Source organism: Lepidochelys kempii, chromosome 17 (genome assembly GCF_965140285.1).
Source record: "Lepidochelys kempii isolate rLepKem1 chromosome 17, rLepKem1.hap1, whole genome shotgun sequence".
In the NCBI taxonomy this organism is placed as follows: Eukaryota; Metazoa; Chordata; order Testudines; family Cheloniidae; genus Lepidochelys; species Lepidochelys kempii.
Window position 1 is genome coordinate 22,503,031 of NC_136396.1, and position 22,062 is coordinate 22,525,092.

At 45.3% G+C, this 22,062-nt stretch overlaps 1 protein-coding gene across 3 annotated transcripts in view; it reads right to left on the bottom strand.

Annotated features, from left to right (window-relative positions):
* Nucleotides 1-22,062, bottom strand: part of BAZ1B (bromodomain adjacent to zinc finger domain 1B) — a 90,275-nt gene that overhangs the window by 13,121 nt on the left and 55,092 nt on the right. For all 3 annotated transcript variants that reach the window (XM_073315627.1, XM_073315626.2, XM_078849273.1), the window contains 4 exons: nucleotides 21,028-21,139; nucleotides 11,550-11,648; nucleotides 10,931-11,108; nucleotides 6,573-6,758 (listed from right to left, as the gene is read on the bottom strand). In XM_073315627.1, the coding sequence (XP_073171728.1) occupies nucleotides 6,573-6,758; nucleotides 10,931-11,108; nucleotides 11,550-11,648; nucleotides 21,028-21,139 (575 nt within the window). The remainder of the gene's footprint in view (nucleotides 1-6,572; nucleotides 6,759-10,930; nucleotides 11,109-11,549; nucleotides 11,649-21,027; nucleotides 21,140-22,062) is intronic.

Genomic DNA, 22,062 nt, shown 5'->3' on the forward strand with positions numbered 1-22,062 from the left:
ACTGAGTTGCGATAACTTCAGCACATTTGAGGTCCTCCCATTAGCTGCAAATGAGACCACAGTATTAAAACCGGGGATTTGCACCAACATGACTGCTGGAATCTGCACATAGTAAGCCACCCGTGAAATCTACATTTCAGCACCGGAGGTTTAAAAACAAAGCTGCAGTGAATTGGAAATGCACTAGAACAGAAGCAATCCCCAGCCACTGCATGTTCAACTAAAAGGCTAATCCTCTGCTTTACAGCTATGAGGTGATGGCCTAGTCCTGACAGGGACATAATAGGACTCAAGTTAATGTTCTTCTACCCCAGGAAAATGAAAAAAAAACAAACAAACAGTGAAGTGTCAGATGGGAGAAAACTAAACTCTGCAGCTGACAGCAATTTGGGAGCCAAACAAAACCCAGGATTTTTGCAGAGTTGCACATTTCCCTCCCACTGACTTCGAGGAAGTGCAGTGTATACTGGATGTTTGGAAAAAAAAAAAACACACACACACAAACTGTTTTAACATCCTAATATCCTCACTGTCGCTTGCTGGTGTGGTACCTAGAGCAGGAGACACTGCCAGGGCCAGTAGAAAACTGCACAGAAAGTTGTGCAGATTGCAGGGCATCCTGCCATTTTTTGCAGAACATTGTTGGGGTGCCTCACATATTGTGTAATTGATTTTCCAAGTAACTGTTCCATGGCTTTTGCAGTTAACATACTGGATCACTGGGCCAAGATAAATTTGCAAAAGCTGTTGGCAGATTCTGCTCAGATTTTTCTACCCAAGTCCGTGGAATTTACCAGATCTGTAACACTGTTTCCTCATAAGCTGTATGAGGCTGGGGCATTTCAGCATTACCAGTCTCCAGGGGAACTCTGTTTATTGTTGCACCTTAACCTGTCAGGCATAGCATGAGATTCAGTGAAGTTACTTGCAATCTCCTGGCTAGAGGAGAGAGAACTCTGCCACTGCAACAAATGAACAAACACAGAAAAATGTCAAGAACAAAAAGAGCATGACAGGAAAAGCCTGCTGTGAGAAGGACAAAGAGCAGGCTAGAAAGCCTATTGTCTGGCAACCTGAGAATGAAAAAAATTCCATCTGAATAAGAGATTTAATTGCTTGTTACTGACCTTCACTAAAAAAAATCCTGGCTGCATTGAGGGTATGTCTACACTGCAATTACAAACCTGCAACTAGCCCATGCCAGCTGACTTGGGCTCATGGGGCTGTTTAATTGTGGTGTAGACATTTGGGCTCAGGTTGGAGCCAGGGCTCTAGGATCCTGCAAGATGGGAGGATCGCAAAGCTCAGGCAGCCTGAGTCCAAATGTCTACACTGTAATTAAACAGTCCTGCAGCCGAAGCCATGGGTGTCTAACTGCAGTGCAGACATACTGTTAGTGACCAATGCATCCAAACTTATGGCTAAAAAGCAAGTACTGGCCTGCTGCCTGATCCCATGCAAATACCATTGACCAGCAGAAGGGCTAGTGATCTGCCCATCCCTCTCACTCTGGTCAGTCAGTTGTGACCCATATTGTACTGTAGGCAAAAGGCACATGGCTAATTCTGCATGCTCTCCCTAATGTACAGTATGGGGTACATCTGCTAGTCAGGGCCATTTGCATGGAAACCAAGGTTCGTTTTCACATACTGCCTTAGGTCAGTCTGTCAATGTACTCAGTATTTAAGTTCAGGTCCATGCAGGAGCTCTCTTAGAGGGAAGGTGAGCTACAACAATTGTAACATTCATTTGCATTTCAAAGCTGCAGTAATCACATTTTCTTGTCAGATAATTACATCTGAGATCCAAACAGTCCTTACAAGGTCACCTTAAAAAGCATTTCCTAGTTTGGCAAAAAGCAAATTCTAGATATATTGAGGTGAAAAGACAATGTACTTTAATGCTAAACATACCAGGTTATGCCAGGAAACTCCCACCAGCATAGCCAGATATAACTGGTACTTTACTGGCTGTCCTACCAATCTGCTGCCAAGACACAGGCATGACAGTAAGAGTAAAGAAAATTATTTGTAAGAGATCTGTGACTCCAGGGAGTGGTTTAGACTGCCACACTCTGGTAGTACTGAAATCTACACAGTCACCTTTAAGCTCAACTGGATAATATGAACAGAAGTCATAGAATATCAGGATTGGAAGGGACCTCATCTAGTCCGACGCCCTGCTCAAAGTCACTAGACAAATTAGGTGGTGCTAGAAGAGTTAAAGAACGACACCTGAACTCTGTTGGGCATGCATTCCCAAACTGTGTTTAGAATACCACCACTCCTGTTTTTTATTTACAGAGTGGGAGTCTGAATGTTCGAAGCAGTCTTAACAACACTGAAGGAAATTCAGCGACACTAGGAAAATAAGCCTGTGTTGACAATGGGTGGCAAAATTCTCTATTCCCAGCTCTGGTGTGAACCGGGTCAATCAAGTTCAACACCCATCGGAGCAAAGCATGCTCATTCTCATGGGTGACTAATTTTCCTGATATCTGCTGGGAGAGCAATACAGCGGTGCATAGACAATCCAGGAAGTTTTTGGAAAGCATAGGGGACAATTTCCTGGCGCAAGTGCTAGAGGAGCCAACTAGGGGGGGTGCTTTTCTTGACCTGCTGCTCACAAACCGGGTAGAATTAGTGGGGGAAGCAAAAGTGGATGGGAATCTGGGAGGCAGTGACCATGAGTTGGTTGAGTTCAGGATCCTGACACAGGGAAGAAAGGTAAGCAGCAGGATACGGACCCTGGACTTCAGGAAAGCAGACTTCGACTCCCTCAGGGAACGGATGGCCAGGATCCCCTGGGGGACTAACTTGAAGGGGAAAGGAGTCCAGGAGAGCTGGCTGTATTTCAAGGAATCCCTGTTGAGGTTACAGGGACAAACCATCCCAATGAGTCGAAAGAATAGTAAATATGGCAGGCGACCAGCTTGGCTTAATGGTGAAATCCTAGCGGATCTGAAACATAAAAAAGAAGCTTACAAGAAGTGGAAGGTTGGACATATGACCAGGGAAGAGTATAAAAATATTGCTCGTGCATGTAGGAATGTTATCAGGAGGGCCAAATCGCACCTGGAGCTGCAGCTAGCCAGTATTGTCAAGAGTAACAAGAAGGGTTTCTTCAGGTATGTTGGCAACAAGAAGAAAGCCAAGGAATGTGTGGGCCCCTTACTGAATGAGGGAGGCAACCTAGTGACAGAGGATGTGGAAAAAGCTAATGTACTCAATGCTTTTTTTGCCTCTGTTTTCACTAACAAGGTCAGCTCCCAGACTACTGCACTGGGCAGCCCAGTATGGGGAAGAGATGGCCAGCCCTCTGTGGAGATAGAGGTGGTTAGGGACTATTTAGAAAAGCTGGACATGCACAAGTCCATGGGGCCGGACGAGTTGCATCCGAGAGTGCTGAAGAAATTGGCGGCTGTGATTGCAGAGCCATTGGCCATTATCTTTGAAAACTCGTGGCGAACCGGGGAAGTCCCGGATGACTGGAAAAAGGCTAATGTAGTGCCAATCTTTAAAAAAGGGAAGGAGGATGATCCTGGGAACTACAGGCCAGTCAGCCTCACTTCAGTCCCTGGAAAAATCATGGAGCAGGTCCTCAAAGAATCAATCCTGAAGCACATGCATGAGAGGAAAGTGATCAGGAACAGCCAGCATGGATTCACCAAGGGAAGGTCATGCCTGACTAATCTAATCGCCTTTTATGACGAGATTACTGGTTCTGTGGATGAAGGGAAAGCAGTGGATGTATTGTTTCTTGACTTTAGCAAAGCTTTTGACACGGTCTCCCACAGTATTCTTGTCAGCAAGTTAAGGAAGTATGGGCTGGATGAATGCACTACAAGGTGGGTAGAAAGCTGGCTAGATTGTCGGGCTCAACGGGTAGTGATCAATGGCTCCATGTCTAGTTGGCAGCCGGTATCAAGTGGAGTACCCCAAGGGTCGGTCCTGGGGCCAGTTTTGTTCAATATCTTCATAAATGATCTGGAGGATGGTGTGGATTGCACTCTCAGCAAATTTGCGGATGATACTAAACTGGGAGGAGTGGTAGATATGCTGGAGGGGAGGGATAGGATACAGAAGGACCTAGACAAATTGGAGGATTGGGCCAAAAGAAATCTGATGAGGTTCAATAAGGATAAGTGCAGGGTCCTGCACTTAGGACGGAAGAATCCAATGCACCGCTACAGACTAGGGACCGAATGGCTAGGCAGCAGTTCTGCGGAAAAGGACCTAGGGGTGACAGTGGATGAGAAGCTGGATATGAGTCAGCAGTGTGCCCTTGTTGCCAAGAAGGCCAATGGCATTCTGGGATGTATAAGTAGGGGCATTGCCAGCAGATCGAGGGACATGATCGTTCCCCTCTATTCAACATTGGTGAGGCCTCATCTGGAGTACTGTGTCCAGTTTTGGGCCCGACACGACAAGAAGGATGTGGAAAAATTGGAAAGAGTCCAGCGGTGGGCAACAAAAATGATTAGGGGACTGGAACACATGAGTTATGAGGAGAGGCTGAGGGAGCTGGGCTTGTTTAACCTGCAGAAGAGAAGAATGAGGGGGGATTTGATAGCTGCTTTCAACTACCTGAAAGGGGGTTCCAAAGAGGATGGCTCTAGACTGTTCTCAATGGTAGCAGATGACAGAACGAGGAGTAATGGTCTCAAGTTGCAGTGGGGGAGGTTTAGATTGGATATTAGGAAAAACTTTTTCACTAAGAGGGTGGTGAAACACTGGAATGCGTTACCTAAGGAGGTGGTAGAATCTCCTTCCTTAGAGGTTTTTAAGGTCAGGCTTGACAAAGCCCTGGCTGGGATGATTTAACTGGGAATTGGTCCTGCTTTGAGCAGGGGGTTGGACTAGATGACCTCCTGAGGTCCCTTCCAACCCTGATATTCTATGATTCTATGACACCTGGCTTTGCTATGAGTGTTGAACTCCATAACCCTGTTCATGGTAATAGGGGTACTGTTTGACAGTGCTTGAAGGAGTGGAGAGAGCAATCCAAGGTCTGCTACAGTGGCCGACTTGACACCCATTGTCAAAAATGGCTGAGTTTGGGGTAGATACATAAACAGCCACATAGTTTTGAAAACTAGTTCGGATCTAGTACTAGTATGGAAGGAGCGAAAGACTTATCTACAGATTTTGTACTGCTATAACTATATCCATTCACAAACCAATGTTCTTAAATCGGTACTACCCCTAGTATGGACCCAGTTCTACAGGTATGAAAGAATAGCTTATTCTTGTGAATATTCCTGTAAATATGGGAAGATTGGAATAGAAAAGATCTGGATCATCAGAGATTTATTAAGTCTAGAGTTTTAGTAGGATAACTAGACCTTCCCTTTGTGCGAGTTGCTCTGTTGTGCTGGAGGATTCATCAAGAATTAATTAATTGGACTTTTCTATACAAAACAAAATCAACTGAGTATTGAAGAAAAACTGAGGGATGCATCAATTCCCACAGGGTCTGGTCACACCTGACAACTCCGAAACCTCTCTAAAGGTCACAGTGTAACAGACAAAGGCTCTCCCCTCCCTTCTAACAGCAGCTCAGCAGTAGTGATAAGAGCTCAAAACATGCAGAAATGAATGCATCACAGGAAGCATCAAGAGACTCCTGCTCTTTCATAGTGCTGGAAGCCTCTGAAACGTCAATGGGAGCAGACTTGGCCAATATGGAGTGCTTTTGAAATAAATAAGTCATAGGAAACATATCCCCACATAATGCAGTGCACTAAACTACAATGCTCCTCTGTTCCACATCTGCACCACGGTGGACCTTTTTAGACACCAGAACAGCTCCTTTGATTAGATAGTTGCAGTGCTCCCACCACACTGCCCTGGAGGGATTGGGCGGAGTAGAGAGAGAGAGAGATGGTGCTGCAGCATCTCTCTAGGTCTTCTTGGCCTCCTGCATCTTAAGTACACCTCTTCACTTCTGCTAATGTAGCTTCTCTGTTGCAGGCAGATGCAGCTCATCTTCCCAGCTGCCCAGTCAAACTCTCTCAAATTCAGGAAACTCTGGATCTCCCAACCTACCAGTACCCCTGCCCTTGTCCCCCTTGCATAGCACCTATCCTACTGCACCCCCACTCCCCAGGAAACTTCAGCACCCCACAGGTCCCTCTCTATAGGTGAAGGGATTAAGAACACTTGGCACCTTCTCTACTAGCCCTTTCCAAATGGATATAACATTTTCATTAAGTTTTTAAAAAATACTCCCTGAGAAGCTCTTATTTGAAGATCCACCCACAGAGCAGGGAACCTGCGACCCCTACCAGCAGTGTAGTAGGGGCATAGAAACCAGAAAGCTAAATGCACTAATCAGTTTAATGCTTTTAGGGAGGGAATAAACTATGGATTCTGAAACATGATTTTTATTGTGACAGCACCCATTTTAGAACGTATGAGGCAAGTCACCCACCCCACAATACTGATTTGATTGCACACAGAACCTGAAATGGGGCAGGATGAGGCGGCGGCACTGGGCTTCATACCAGATGGAGTAAGCCCAAAAAAGAGCTATTTAAATGAAGAAATGGATCCTACAGTAACCAATACTACCTTGGCTTCCTCTGCCATTTTCTTCTCTTCATCTACCTCTTCCACCTTGGCAACGGAGTCCTCTCCTTGATGCTTCCTTCTCTTCTGCTTAGGGGCCATGAAACCTTGTAGGAACTTCTTAATGACACTGGCCTGGAGGGCAATCACACATTCCCCAAAATCCTTTAGGCTCTCCAGCGAGAACACCTGTTGGGAACACCACAAAAACATGTAATAATAGGACAACCTACCCTAACCAACATCCCAAGTAGGCTAATCCTGCAAGTGTAGACCAGTGATACTCAGATTCCAGAGCCACAAGTAGCTCTTTAATGTGTCTGTCAGCAGCATATGACATTAAAACACTGATTGCATCATTAAACCAGTCTAGATTATTAACCAGTCAGGATGCTTTTACTTCGTTAACCAATTGTAGTTGATAAAATAATACCTGGTCAGTCATTTTGCTATGAGAATATATAAACTAAATATTTCCGCATCATACTGTTTAAATATGAATATATAGTAGTATAGTAAATGAAACAGTGTATTCACACCACTGTGGCTCTTTTGGGTAATGCTGATTGCTAATTTGGCACCTGAACCATTGAGGTCTGAGTGTCACTGGTGTAGACACTCGATCACTACCACAATATCTTAAGTCCAAAGTCTACCCCCAACTTAGTTATGGCATCAGCATATTTCTGTTGCCACCAGACAACAGGTTGTAGATTCCGAACTCAATGTGGTGGTCTTCCTGGATAACCCTGACAACACAAGCAGTCTATAAAAAACAACAGAACCCACATGTTTTAATGCTTCTCACCATGGTTATCTCAAGTGCTTATATACAAATGCACAAAGCCTTGGAAACAAGCAGGGAGAACTGGAGGTCCTGGTGATGTCAAGGAACTATGACGTGATCGGAATAACAGAGACTTGGTGGGATAACTCACATGACTGGAGTACTGTCATGGATGGTTATAAACTGTTCAGGAAGGACAGGCAGGGCAGAAAAGGTGGGGGAGTAGCACTGTATGTAAGGGAGCAGTATGACTGCTCAGAGCTCCGGTACGAAACTGCAGAAAAACCTGAGTGTCTCTGGATTAAGTTTAGAAGTGTGTGCAACAAGAGTGATGTAGTGGTGGGAGTCTGCTATAGACCACCGGACCAGGGGGATGAGGTGGACGAGGCTTTCTTCCGGCAGCTCACGGAAGCTACTAGATCGCATGCCCTGATTCTCATGGGTGACTTTAATTTTCCTGATATCTGCTGGGAGAGCAATACAGCGGTGCATAGACAATCCAGGAAGTTTTTGGAAAGCGTAGGGGACAATTTCCTGGCACAAGTGCTAGAGGAGCCAACTAGGGGGGGCGCTTTTCTTGACCTGCTGCTCACAAATCGGGTAGAATTAGTGGGGGAAGCAAAAGTGGATGGGAATCTGGGAGGCAGTGACCAAGAGTTGGTTGAGTTCAGGATCCTGACGCAGGGAAGAAAGGTAAGCAGCAGGATACGGACCCTGGACTTCAGGAAAGCAGACTTCGACTCCCTCAGGGAACGGATGGCCAGGATCCCCTGGGGGACTAACTTGAAGGGGAAAAGGAGTCCAGGAGAGCTGGCTGTATTTCAAGGAATCCCTGTTGAGGTTACAGGGACAAACCATCCCGATGAGTCGAAAGAATAGTAAATATGGCAGGCGACCAGCTTGGCTTAATGGTGAAATCCTAGCGGATCTTAAACATAAAAAAGAAGCTTACAAGAAGTGGAAGGTTGGACATATGACCAGGGAAGAGTATAAAAATATTGCTCGTGCATGTAGGAATGTTATCAGGAGGGCCAAATCGCACCTGGAGCTGCAGCTAGCCAGAGATGTCAAGAGTAACAAGAAGGGTTTCTTCAGGTATGTTGGCAACAAGAAGAAAGCCAAGGAATGTGTGGGCCCCTTACTGAATGAGGGAGGCAACCTAGTGACAGAGGATGTGGAAAAAGCTAATGTACTCAATGCTTTTTTTGCCTCTGTTTTCACTAACAAGGTCAGCTCCCAGACTGCTGCGCTGGGCATCACAAAATGCAGAAGAGATGGCCAGCCCTCTCTGGAGATAGAGGTGGATAGGGACTATTTAGAAAAGCTGGACGTGCACAAGTCCATGGGGCCGGACGAGTTGCATCCGAGAGTGCTGAAGGAATTGGCGGCTGTGATTGCAGAGCCACTGGCCATTATCTTTGAAAACTCGTGGCGAACCGGGGAAGTCCCGGATGACTGGAAAAAGGCTAATGTAGTGCCAATCTTTAAAAAAGGGAAGAAGGAAGATCCTGGGAACTACAGGCCAGTCAGCCTCACCTCAGTCCCTGGAAAAATCATGGAGCAGGTCCTCAAAGAATCAATCCCGAAGCACTTGCATGAGAGGAAAGTGATCAGGAACAGCCAGCATGGATTCACCAAGGGAAGGTCATGCCTTACTAATCTAATCGCCTTTTATGATGAGATTACTGGTTCTGTGGATGAAGGGAAAGCAGTGGATGTATTGTTTCTTGACTTTAGCAAAGCTTTTGACACGGTCTCCCATAGTATTCTTGTCACCAAGTTAAGGAAGTATGGGCTGGATGAATGCACTATAAGGTGGGTAGAAAGCTGGCTAGATTGTCGGGCTCAACGGGTAGTGATCAATGGCTCCATGTCTAGTTGGCAGCCGGTATCAAGTGGAGTGCCCCAAGGGTCGGTCCTGGGGCCGGTTTTATTCAATATCTTCATAAATGATCTGGAGGATGGTGTGGATTGCACTCTCAGCAAATTTGCGGATGATACTGAACTGGGAGGAGTGGTAGATACGCTGGAGGGGAGGGATAGGATACAGAAGGACCTAGACCAATTGGAAGATTGGGCCAAAAGAAATCTGATGAGGTTCAATAAGGATAAGTGCAGGGTCCTGCACTTAGGACGGAAGAACCCAATGCACAGCTACAGACTAGGGACCGAATGGCTAGGCAGCAGTTCTGCGGAAAAGAACCTAGGGGTGACAGTGGACGAGAAGCTGGATATGAGTCAGCAGTGTGCCCTTGTTGCCAAGAAGGCCAATGGCATTTTGGGATGTATAAGTAGGGGCATAGCGAGCAGATCGAGTGACGTGATCGTTCCCCTCTATTCGACATTGGTGAGGCCTCATCTGGAGTACTGTGTCCAGTTTTGGGCCCCACACTTCAAGAAGGATGTGGATAAATTGGAGAGAGTCCAGCGAAGGGCAACAAAAATGATTAGGGGACTGGAACACATGAGTTATGAGGAGAGGCTGAGGGAGCTGGGATTGTTTAGCCTGCAGAAGAGAAGAATGAGGGGGGATTTGATAGCTGCTTTCAACTACCTGAAAGGGGGTTCCAAAGAGGATGGCTCTAGACTGTTCTCAATGGTAGCAGATGACAGAACGAGGAGTAATGGTCTCAAGTTGCAGTGGGGGAGGTTTAGATTGGATATTAGGAAAAACTTTTTCACTAAGAGGGTGGTGAAACACTGGAATGAGTTACCTAGGGAGGTGGTAGAATCTCCTTCCTTAGAGGTTTTTAAGGTCAGGCTTGACAAAGCCCTGGCTGGGATGATTTAACTGGGAATTGGTCCTGCTTTGAGCAGGGGGTTGGACTAGATGACCTTCTGGGGTCCCTTCCAACCCTGATATTCTATGATTCTATGGTAATTAAGCACCAGAGTAGACTTCAAGTAGTTCACCCATTTAGGCACTTCAGCAGCCTAGGTCCCCTGACCCTATAGCATTCAGAGGCAAAAGGGGCAAGGAAGTGAATGTTTTTAGAAGTTGTCAATGGACTTTCAGAGGAGCTCTCAGCAGCTGATTTAGCTTCTCTATCAGTACTGGCAGGTGTGGTGAAATGTTGCTACAGGAAGGCCAAAAGAATTGAAAACTGACAATTCAGGGTCATCCTTAGGATTTGGAGCAGTTTTCAATTGTTTTGGCCATCCTGCAGTAACATTTCACCACAAAAGCCTGCGGGTACAGATAGAAAAGTTAAAACCACTTCTGAGAACTCCCCTAAAAGACTCCCCTTTAGAACCCATCCAAAGTTGTGGGAAATCAATTGATTTAACAGTTCTGCTGGATCTCCAGCCTCAAATTTAAGATGGCACTTATGCAGAGAAACGTGAGCTACCAGCTCTTATCTAGATGTTGGTGATGCATTTAGAAATACCACTATGGAAATACAATACACAAAAGGGCAAGTCACAACTGAATTTCTAGAGCTATTTGCTCAAGGGAATACTTAAGAGCAGGAACCCATAATGGCTACAAGCCCTGGTGTGCCAAAACTTTGTCCTAGTTTTTCACCTTTAGAGCTACTACAGGGGCATAATTTTAATTCCTGTGTTCCCTCACCCTGGCTTCAAACTCGGACGTCTCATCAACATATCCCAGCCCTCCTTTCTGTAGCCGAGTCGCCACCTCAATAAGATCACTACGGAGGAAGTTGAGCAGCTCCTGATTGCCATCACAGGACTTCAGGCCCAGGTTTTGTTTCCGAGCCAAGTGGATGGAATGTGTGAGGTCCTGATACCTGGAAAAAAACAAGAGACCACCTCTTGAACAGATGCAGGCTACTACACAGAACGTAGTCAGTAATGGCTGAAGTGTGCTGGAGGGAACAGCAGAAGCCCAAGTTTAATCTGCACACTCCATCAGCTACAACTGTACAGAACTATCAGTTTTCAACAGCATGCTGTAGCCCTGCCGCTGAGGAACAGTGCCCTTATTTTCAGCTGTGACTGCAGCAATTTAAGAGCTGACAAGGTGTCTTGGTGGCTCAGACTTTTGCTGATGGAGAACTCGCAATATGTTCCTGAAAAGAAAAGCAGCCACTCTTCCCACCCCCTTCCTTTATACGCACATGATCATAGCTTCGCTTTGTGCGCCCATGCTGGTAGCAGGATGCTTTACCCTGAACAGAATGCACCTTGCAACAGGCAAGGTGTATGCAAAGTAAGAATAGCAGCCTCACCTTTTCTGCAGCCGCTCCTTCAGCTGGCTCTCTCTTATTCCCTGGGGGTGCAGGCAATCCAGCAGCTCATCCAGTTCCTTCTGACTATCACAGAGAAACCTGAAAGACATAACAAACACTAACACCAGCTCTGCTGCCTTAACAGGTAGCGTAAAAGCCTCCTCTGAGACGGTCAGTCCCACTTCCTGCCTTACAGGTATTTGTGAGCTATGACCCAATCCAATCCCCACCAGGCAAAGTGACAAATCATTCAAGTTGTATTATGGTGGCACAGAGGCCTAAAGTTGCCCCCATTTGCTATGTCTTAGATGCAGCTAAGTCTAGGGTGGAGAAAAAACAGAAGATGGGTGGGTGGGGGTCATTTTATTTAAGTAAAAATAAATGTATATTTTTAAGGCAGCAGGTTTCTGTTCATACACATCTACCATGCCTCTTCCATCCAGGGATTTGAATGTAGAACTAATAAACCTTAGGGAACTCCCTCTCTTAACCCTCACCCAAGTGCTGTCTCCCTCATCTTGCTCTCCAAGCAATGAAAAGGTGGTTATCTTCTCAGCAAGGTGTTAGTGAGATTCGGTACTAATGACAGTCCCCTAAACACAGGTAGTGCTGAGACCTCACCCTAAGTCTCTTACTAGAGAGTGTTGTCTGATTTTTTTCACTTAAACAAATCAACCTCCTTGTCTTCTTCCCCAAACCCTACTCTAACCTGGGAGAATCCAAGCTGCATACTTGGGATGTTCCTAAACCCTCCTTTATTTCTTAAAGAGGACAAAGCCATTTGGGAAATAACTTTGGATGTTTGTGACCTTGGGGAAGGCAGTAACAAGTCAGGTGATCTGTCCCAGAGACTATGCAAGTGGATTACTCAGTACATCACAGCTTGTTACTAATTAGCATGTATGCCCCTTCCCTCAGGCATCAGGGCCCAGGCAACCGCCACAGCATGACTGAGAAATATTCCTATATCAGACCTCTGCAGGCCAGCCACTTGAAGCTCAGCCCATGCCTTTACCACAGCACGGTTGATCCTTAGGCGCTTCCGTAATACATGAATTAATAATACCAGGCCTGGAAAAAGGCTAATGTAGTGCCCATCTTTAAAAGAGGGAAGGAGGAGGATCCGGGGAACTACAGGCCAGTCAGCCTCACCTCAGTCCCTGGAAAAATCATGGAGCAGGTCCTCAAGGAAACAATTCTGAAGCACTTAGGGGAGAGGAAAGTGATCAGGAACAGCCAGCATGGATTCACCAAGGGCAAGTTATGCCTGACTAACCTAATTGCCTTCTATGATGAGAAAACTGGCTGTGTGGGTGAGGGGAAAGCAGTGGACGTGTTGTTCCTTGACTTTAGCAAAGCTTTTGACATGGTCTCCCACAGTATTCTTGCCAGCAAGTTAAAGAAGTATGGGCTGGATGAATGGACTATAAGGTGGATAGAAAGCTGGCTAGTTCGTCGGGCTCAAAGGGTAGCCATCAATGGCTCCATGTCTAGTTGGCAGCCGGTATCAAGTGGAGTGCCCCAAGGGTCAGTCCTGGGGCCGGTTTTGTTTAATAACTTCATTAATGATCTGGAGGATGGCATGGACTGCAGAAGTTTGCAGATGACACTAAACTGGGAGGAGTGGTAGATATGCCAGAGGGATACAAAGGGCCCTACACAAATTAGAGGATTGGGCCAAAAGAAATCTGATGAGGTTCAACAAGGACAAGTGCAGAGTCCTCCACTTAGGACAGAAGAATCACACGCACCACGCTACAGACTAGGGACCGAATGGCTCGGCAGCAGTTCTGCAGAAAAGGACCTGGGTTACAGTGAATGAGAAGCTGGATACGAGTCAACATACGAGTCTTGTTGCCAAGAAGGCTAATGGCATTTTGGACTGTATAAGCAGGAGCATTGCCAGCAGATCGAGGGATGTGATCGTTCCCCTCTATTCGACACTGGTGAGGCCTCATCTGGAGTACTGTGTCCAGTTTTGGGCCCCACACTACAAGAAGGATGCGGAAAAATTGGAAAGCGTCCAGCGGAGGGCAACAAAAATGATTAGGGGTCTGGAACACATGACTTATGAGGAGAGGCTGAGGGAACTGGGATTGTTTAGTCTGCGGAAGAGAAGAATGAGGGGGGATTTGATAGCTGCTTTCAACTACTTGAAAGGGGGTTCCAAAAAGGATGGCTCTAGACTGTTCTCAGTGGTAGCTGATGACAGAACAAGGAGTAATGGTCTCAAGTTGCAGTGGGGGAGGTTTAGGTTGGATATTAGGAAAAACTATTTCACTAGGAGGGTGGTGGAACACTGGAATGGGTTACCTAGGGAGGTGGTGGAATCTCCTTCCTTAGAGATTTTTAAGGTCAGGCTTGACAAAGCCCTGGCTGGGATGATTTAGTTGGGATTGGTCCTGCTTTGAGCAGGGGGTTGGACTAGATGACCTCCTGAGGTCCCTTCCAACTCTGATATTCTATGATTACACATTAGATGTGGAGTCTAGCTCGGATGCCAAATTCCAGAGAGCTGTTCAGCAATGCTTAGCTAGCGAGGTGCAGTATAGTTTAGTTTACACATTCCCATGCCTTGTGACACGAGGCAACGTAGCATTGCCACTGATGTCTAGCGACACATTTTTTGCTCCATTCTAGGCAATTTCCAAGACTGCGGCACTTCTCCATAGTTTTCTTATGTAGTTCATTGTCCTCTTCTTTTCCGTCTTTCATGAGGTGGTATTCAGTCAGGAGCTTGTCTAGAAATGCAGTTTTTATACACTCATACAACATGTCCAAACCACAGCATTTTCGCGAATCATTGTCACATCATTGTAGGTGTAGTTAGGACTCCTTAGACCCTTCCTGTTCAATACAGAAACCACTAGCTTGTCACCATAAGCGGTATTTGCACAGAAAGACTCAGACGAAGGAATGCTTACTTTACCTTATAGTAACTGTAATTTTCATTTTTGTTTGCATAGATCCCATTAACCACCCTCTGTCCTGCTCCTTCAGAGTACATCTCTGCTAGAAGTCTGGAGCAGTGAGAACTGAAAGGCAGCTGGGGCTAACTCAGTCCTATATACCCTTGGGTTTTGGTGGGGGAAGCATTAGGACATGCAGGGCACAGGCATGGGCCCCACAAACAGTGTTGGTCAAAAGATTTGCATCTCGTGCACACAGTTAGTGGAATCCACACAGACAAAACATCTTGAACTGTACGATACAAAGCCATTCTTCTCTTTAGTTCTTATTTTTGTCACAGTAAGTCACATTTGTTTTATTGGACTAACTTATTCTGTAGCTGTGTTGCTAGAATGAGTCAAACCACTAAAACCACCAGGCTCAAATTTTGAAAAACTGTTTTTATTTTTTCCCCCTGGATTTTATATTCAACAACTTTGGTTATTCTTTTAAAAATATAAAAAAATAAAAACAAAACAAAAAACTCCCACCCCCCAGCAAATACTGTCTTATCCCAAGAGGAGCTGTAACAGTCTCTTTCTAGTGGTTCACCTGTATCTCTTACATTTACACACAGCATAAGGGGAACTTATGTGGACTATTTAGTTTGGCTGACTAGAACTGTTATGGAGCAGTACTAACCATTCCACAGTCGACAATGCATAACTGTATTTCCAATTTAAACCCAACGTTGGCACTCCCTCTCTACTACACAAATAAAGAAGTATCTGCCTGAATGTCAGGCCTGGGCTACACTAGGGGGGGAATTCGAACTAAGATACGCAACTTCAGCTACGTGAATAGCATAGCTAAAGTCCAAGTATCTTAGTTCCACTTACCTGGCGGTCCTCATGGCGGCGCGTCGACCGCGGCGCCTCCCCCATCGACTCTGCTTACTCCGCCTGCCAAGGTCGAGTACAGGCATTGATTCGGGGATCGATTTATCGCGTCTAGACGAGACGCAATAAATCGATCCGATAGATCAATCACTACCCACCAATCCAACGGGTAGTATAGACGTACCCTGATTAAGCCTGGAGCTTCCTGGAGCAGAGGTAGAACTTTTCTATCAAATTTGAAGTGAATTGAACAAGGGGTTCCATGGCACCCTAAAAAATACTGGGTAACAAAAAACATGTGGCTACTGAGAACAGTTTACATGTAGTTGAAATGTAATGCCTGGCACTAAAGATCAGTCACTTAAACTATTTTTAAATTGTAATTTTACAATGCTCCAATAGCCCCTTGCACATAGCCCAGCACCCCTGCAGAGGTTGTCAGATTCATACTACTGCAGATCTGCCAGCCCTGCTATGAGATCCTCTGTTCAGGGAGCCCTTATGGAGCACAATTCCATTATGCACATGAGGTATGGGAGCTTTCATAGAATCAAAGAAGATTAGGGTTGGAAGAGACCCCAGGAGGTCATCTAGCCCAACCCCCTGCTCAAAGCAGGACCAACCCCAACTAAATCATCCCAACCAGGGCTTTGTCAAGCCAGGTCTTAAAAACCTGTAAGGATGGAGATTCCACTACCTCCCTAGGTAACCCATTCCAGTGCTTCACTACCCCCTTAGTGAAATAGTTTTTCCTAATATCCAATCTAGACGTCCCCCACTGCAATTTGAGACCACTGATCCTTGTTCGGTCATTTACCAGCACTGAGAACAGCCTAGCTCCATCCTCTTTGGAACCTCCCCTTCAGGTAGTTGAAAGCTGCTATCAAATCCCCCTTTACTCTCTTCTTGTGTAGACTAAATAAGCCCAGTTCCTTCAGTCTCTTCTCGGAAGTTATGTGCCCTAGCCCCTTAAACTTTTTTGTTGCCCTCCGCTGGACTCTCTCCAATTTGTCCACATCCTTTCTGTAGTAAAACTGGAAGCAATACTCCAGATGTGGCCTCACCCAGTGTCAAACAGAGGGGAATAATCACTTCCCTCGATCTGCTGGCAATGCTCCTACTAATGCAGCCCAATATGCAGTTAGCCTTCTTGGCAACAAGGGCACATTGTTGACTCATATCCAGCTTCTCATCCACTTTAATCCCCAGGTCCTTTTCTGCAGAACTGCTGCTTAGCCAGCTGATCCCCAGCCTGTAGCAGTGCATGGTGTTCTTCCATTCTAAGTGCAGGACTTTGCACTTGTCCTTGTTGAACGTCATCAGATTTCTTTTGGCCCAATCCTCCAACTTGTTTAGGTCCTTCTGGACCCTATCCCTACCCTCCAGGGTATCTACCTCTCCCCCCCCAGCTTAGTGTCATCTGCAAACTTGCTGAGGGTGCAATCCATCCCATCATTCAGATCATTAATGAAGATATTGAACAAAACCGGCCCCAGGACAGATCCCTGGGGCACTCTGCTTGATACTGGCTGCCAGCTAGGCATTGAGCCATTGATCACTACCCATTGAGCCTGACGATCTAGCAAGCTTTCTATCCACCTTATAGTCCATTCATCCAGTCCATACTTCTTTAACTTGCTGGCAAGAATACTGTGGGAGACCATGTCAAAAGCTTTGCTAAAGTCAAGGAACAACACATCCACTGCTTTTCCCTCATCCACACAGCCAGTTCTCATCATAGAAGGCAATTAAGTTAGTCAGGCATGACTTGCCCTTGGTGAATCCATGCTGACTGTTCCTGATCACTTTCCTCTCCCCTAAGTGCTTCAGAATTGTTTCCTTGAGGACCTGCTCCATGATTTTTCCAGGGACTGGGGTGAGGCTGACCGATCTGTAGTTCCCCAGATTCTCCGCCTCCCTTTTTTTAAAGATGGGCACTATATATTTGCCTTTTTCCAATTGTCCAGGACTTCCCCCGATTGCCATCCATGGGCAGCTGGTGGTAATTCTGGAAGCTCCTGCAGAGCTTTGAAAACTCGTGGCAATCTCTGCACTTGTAGAGGGAGTAAACCTTGAAGTAATGAGTTTGTGAGCACCAGTGGCTATGCCATAAACTAGGATGTAATAAAATAAGTTATGGACTATACAGGACAGAAAATGAAATTGCTGTGCTATGCAATGCATTACATACCAATCCTTTCCAACACCGACTGATTTTTCAGTTTACTTAAATGGCTATAACTTAGTGAATCTAACCCTTTGGATAGATGGCTGTAAATTCAAATGCCAATTTTAAACAACCTTAGAACATAAGAACAGTCATACTGGATCAGACCAAAGGTCCATTTAGGCCAGTGTCCTGTCTCTGACAGTGGCCAACGCCAGGTGCTCCAGAGGGAATGAACAGAACAGGCAATCAAGTGATCCATCCCCTGTTGCCCACTCCCAGCTTCTGGCAAACAGAGGCTAGGTACACCATCCTTGCCCATCCCAGCTAATAGTTATTGATAGACCTATCCTCCATGAATTTATCTATTTCTTTTTTGAACCCTGTTATAGTCTTGGCCTTCACAACATCTCTGGCAAAGAGTTCCACAGTTTGACTCTGCATTGCGTGAAGAAATACTTCCTTTTGTTTGTTTTAAACCTAGGACTCCATTTATGAGCTTTGCCCATGTGTTTGGGAGGTCAGAATAGAGAAAGCATATACATTACAAATAATTCAATGTCCAGACTGTCTGCTATCCTTCACAGCAACTCCTGCCAACAACAGGTCCTTCTTGGAGGTGCTATTGGAGCAGATGTCACCATCTCCTCATGTGGGGAAGGGGGGGAGAAAGGGTTGAGAGGAGTCTCTTGTGATCTTGGAGTCATTTCCTTCCAATCTTCCTCCTAAGCCTCTGCCTCCTTCCTCACATTCTCTCACTCCCTTTTTGGAGGTCTACTTCACTGAGTCGTCTAATCATGGACTTAACTGGTGAAGTGGACCCTAGGTCATTTGTAGAAGCAAGAGGGACAGCAGCATCTCCTACAGAAGTGGGACCAGATTGCCCAATAAGACCAAGGTGTAAAGTCAAATGGATAAGACTGAGAAAGTGCTATGGCTCAAAGTGATGTCTGACAAAAGATGTAAGGATGTTTTGCTGGAGATCTCTGGGCAGCCCTAAAGTCTGTTGATGATTGAGGATGATGATCTGGGAGTTGTTCAACTCAGGGAATCCTTGGGGAGAGAAAAACGGGGACGGATGTCTGGAAAGGGTCTCTGCTTGATTCTGGAGAAAGAGAGAGAGAGTGAGGAGTATGTCTGTTCTAGAAGTGATGTTGACTGTTCAATGCAGTGCAGAAGAATACCAGTACTGAGAGTATAATTCTTCCTGGTGTTGGTGGCATTAGTACAGAGGACAGTGCCAGGGGGCTCAAGTGTCATTAATTTGTAACAGATTTGCAAGTACTGTTCAGGATTTCTGTATAACAGGACTGGTATAGAGGGTGGGGGCACTGGTACTGGGCTTCGATGTCTATATGTATGTAGTTCCACTTGCAGCCAGTTGAGACAAAGAATCAGCCTTCCACTAACCTCTCCAGGGCAATCAGGCCTCTGTGCTCATGGTTCAGAGGAGACAGGAGGTCCATAATTCCTCATTTCTTTCACCTCACCCATTCTGGGAAAGGAGACTAGTAGCTTGAGTTGCCCTTCAAGAGCAGCTCAGATCTGCCTTACCTCAACGGGAGCAAATAATACCAGGCTTTGGCACCAAGCTTTGTTTGGAGGACTAAGTCAGCTGAGATCCTCTCTCTGTGTTGGTGATGGTAGCCTTCTAGGTAGAGTCCCTACTAATAGGGGTGCGGAAGGAGTGGGAACTCTGGAAGGAGAGTCCCTTTATGGAATCAGAGGAGCATCTTTCTGAATCTGATGCTCTCCCCATGGATTGCTCCAGTAGGTACAACTTTAGCCATCAATGACTTTGACGCTGTCAGTTCTGGTGGAGAAGACCAACCTACAGGGCAATGGCCAAGGGCACCCAACAGTTGATGGAATAAGCCTGTCACACGACAGGGACAGCTTGCAGCCAGAGGGGTTAGCCTCAGCCATTTGGTGGAATAGCACCTTGGTGATAAGTAGTAATCATCATACAAGGGAAAGAAAATATAAAAAAATAAAGGGGCTTCCAACAGGACAGGAAAGTGTCCATAAACTAAGTAACTAAACTAGTTTATACTAATTAACATTTATTAAGTGTTTCAATTAAAGGGTGCCCAGGGGGTGGGGGGGCAGAGACCACAACGTTCTATCTCACTGCCACCGGCACCAACAGGGAATGAACAGGCAGCTGGGGCCACTCTGCTCTGTCTCATCACTGCAGGAGGGTGGATGAGCACAAGTGGGAGCCACACAGGCTATTATAATTTAAGCAAGGTCACTTCTCAAACAAGGTCATGTGCATGGTATTAAAGACAGGATTAGTATTGTAGGTAGACAGACATGTTCTTAATGGACCAGAATAAATAAGTGTTTTGGCTGGTGTACCAAAGAATGAGAATCACATAAAATTAATATAAAAACCCTATTTAAGTCCAGCTTTTTTAATCTGATTTAAAAATCACTCTTTCTAGCAGCAGCAAGTCAAAGTCTTATCACCTCTTGGCTCGTCTGTCTTTATTACCCACAATTACTAGTACCGCTTGTTACACTTCCAAAGTATAGGATTGGTAGGCTACCAAACTAGTTCAGCAACTGAAAAAGGAATAGCTGTAATCAGATGGTTATTACAAAGGGACCATCATACATTGAGAAGAATAAAAAGCATTTGTTCAAACAAAATTGTTCCCCTCTATTCGACACTGGTAAGGCCTCATCTGGAGTACTGTGTCCAGTTTTGGGCCCCACACTACAAGAAGGATGTGGAAAAATTGGAAAACGTCCAGCGGAGGGCAACAAAAATGATTAGGGGACTGGAACACATGACTTATGAGGAGAGGCTGAGGGAACTGGGATTGTTTAGTCTGAAGAGAAGAATGAGGGGGGATTTGATAGCTGCTTTCAACTACCTGAACGGGGGTTCCAAAGAGGATGGATCTAGACTGTTCTCAATGGTAGCAGATGACAGGACGAGGAGTAATGGTCTCAAGTTGCAGTGGGGGAGGTTTAGGTTGGATATTAGGAAAAACTTTTTCACTAGAAGGGTGGTGAAGCACTGGAATGGGTTCCTAGGGAGGTGATGGAATCTCCTTCCTTAGAGGTTTTTAAAGTCAGGCTTGACAAAGCCCTGGCTGGAATGATTTCGTTGGGGATTGGTCCTGCTTCGAGCAGGGGGTTGGACTAGATGACCTCCTGAGGTCCCTTCCAACCCTAATAGTCTATGATTCTATGAAAAATATTACTGGATACTCCTATTGTGTCTAACTTCACTGCAGAATAAGAATACATGGTGTGTAAAACAAAATGGAATGGTTGCCTCCTTAAAGATGTTCATTTAGCTTTCCACACTTCAATTTTTTCCAGTGATCTACAGCTCCCTTTTATACTAGATACTGGTCTTTATAAAACACCAAGGTGGATCAGAACCCCATGTCTCTTATGAAGTTGAGACACCTCATTTCTGGGACCACACTAAATATTCCAGCAAATTTTACTGAACCCAATTGTCTGGTTATGAGCACAAAAGTGCAGCTATGAGAAAGCATATTACCATAAGTTCTGTCCCTGTTTGGGTACAGTGGTCTCTATCGGAATGTCTGTAACATGCATGGATCTATGATGAGTGTTCACTCTGCCACCTGTAGCCATGTTCTTTCGCTTATCTGTAAAAGATTCACACAAAATTAAAATGCAATCTCGTTCATGGTCGCATCTGTCAACTTCTTACTTCACAAAGCTATACTGACTAGTTAAAATGGTTATATCAGACTGCTGGTGGGGTAGTAAGACAGCAAAGGAGCCAAAATTGCTCAGTAAGCCTCATCACATATTTGGCCAGGGAGACCCATAATTTGCTTTCCATAAAGAAACCAAATCAGTGAATATGCCTCTGTCAGTTACTATCCTGGTATTTACAAAGGTATCACTATGGCATTAAGGCACAGTACAAGAAATGGACATGAGAAATAACACCTCTTACAATTTTACAAAAGGCTCTTCTCAGTATATATTGATCAGATACTCCATCTAGTGCTTGGAAGTGCAAATACATTCCTTACAATGTACAAATCTCTGAGTCTTTCCTTTCCAACTGAACTCCAGTGTATAATTCCTTTGAAATAAATAACAGGTCAGTGAATGTTTATGACCAAATAGCTAATAATCTCAAGTATGTATGTATGGATGTGCATGCTATAAAAATATATTCACCAATTCCATCAGTCAGACAAAGAATCCTTGCATATATGCTTTATAGGTGAAGTATATAAGCCAAGCAATTAATGCCATTTCCCTCCCTTCCCAACCCTCAAGTGTCTCAGGGAATGCTCTCTTCCTATCGTTGTGAATTCACAATAGAATTCAGCATTTATGCTGTTCACATTGGGATATATGCCAAAAAAGGAGTTACACTTTGGTGAGAAGAGGTAACTAAGGGTATGTCTACACAGCAATATAAGCCTAGGGTTAGTTGGACTCAAGTCAGCTGACCCGTGCCAGGGAACCCGGGGCTTGAGCGTCTACGCAGCATTTTAACCCCATGTTAAGGATTTTCAGATCCATGCTCAAACCTAGGGCTCTGGCGTCC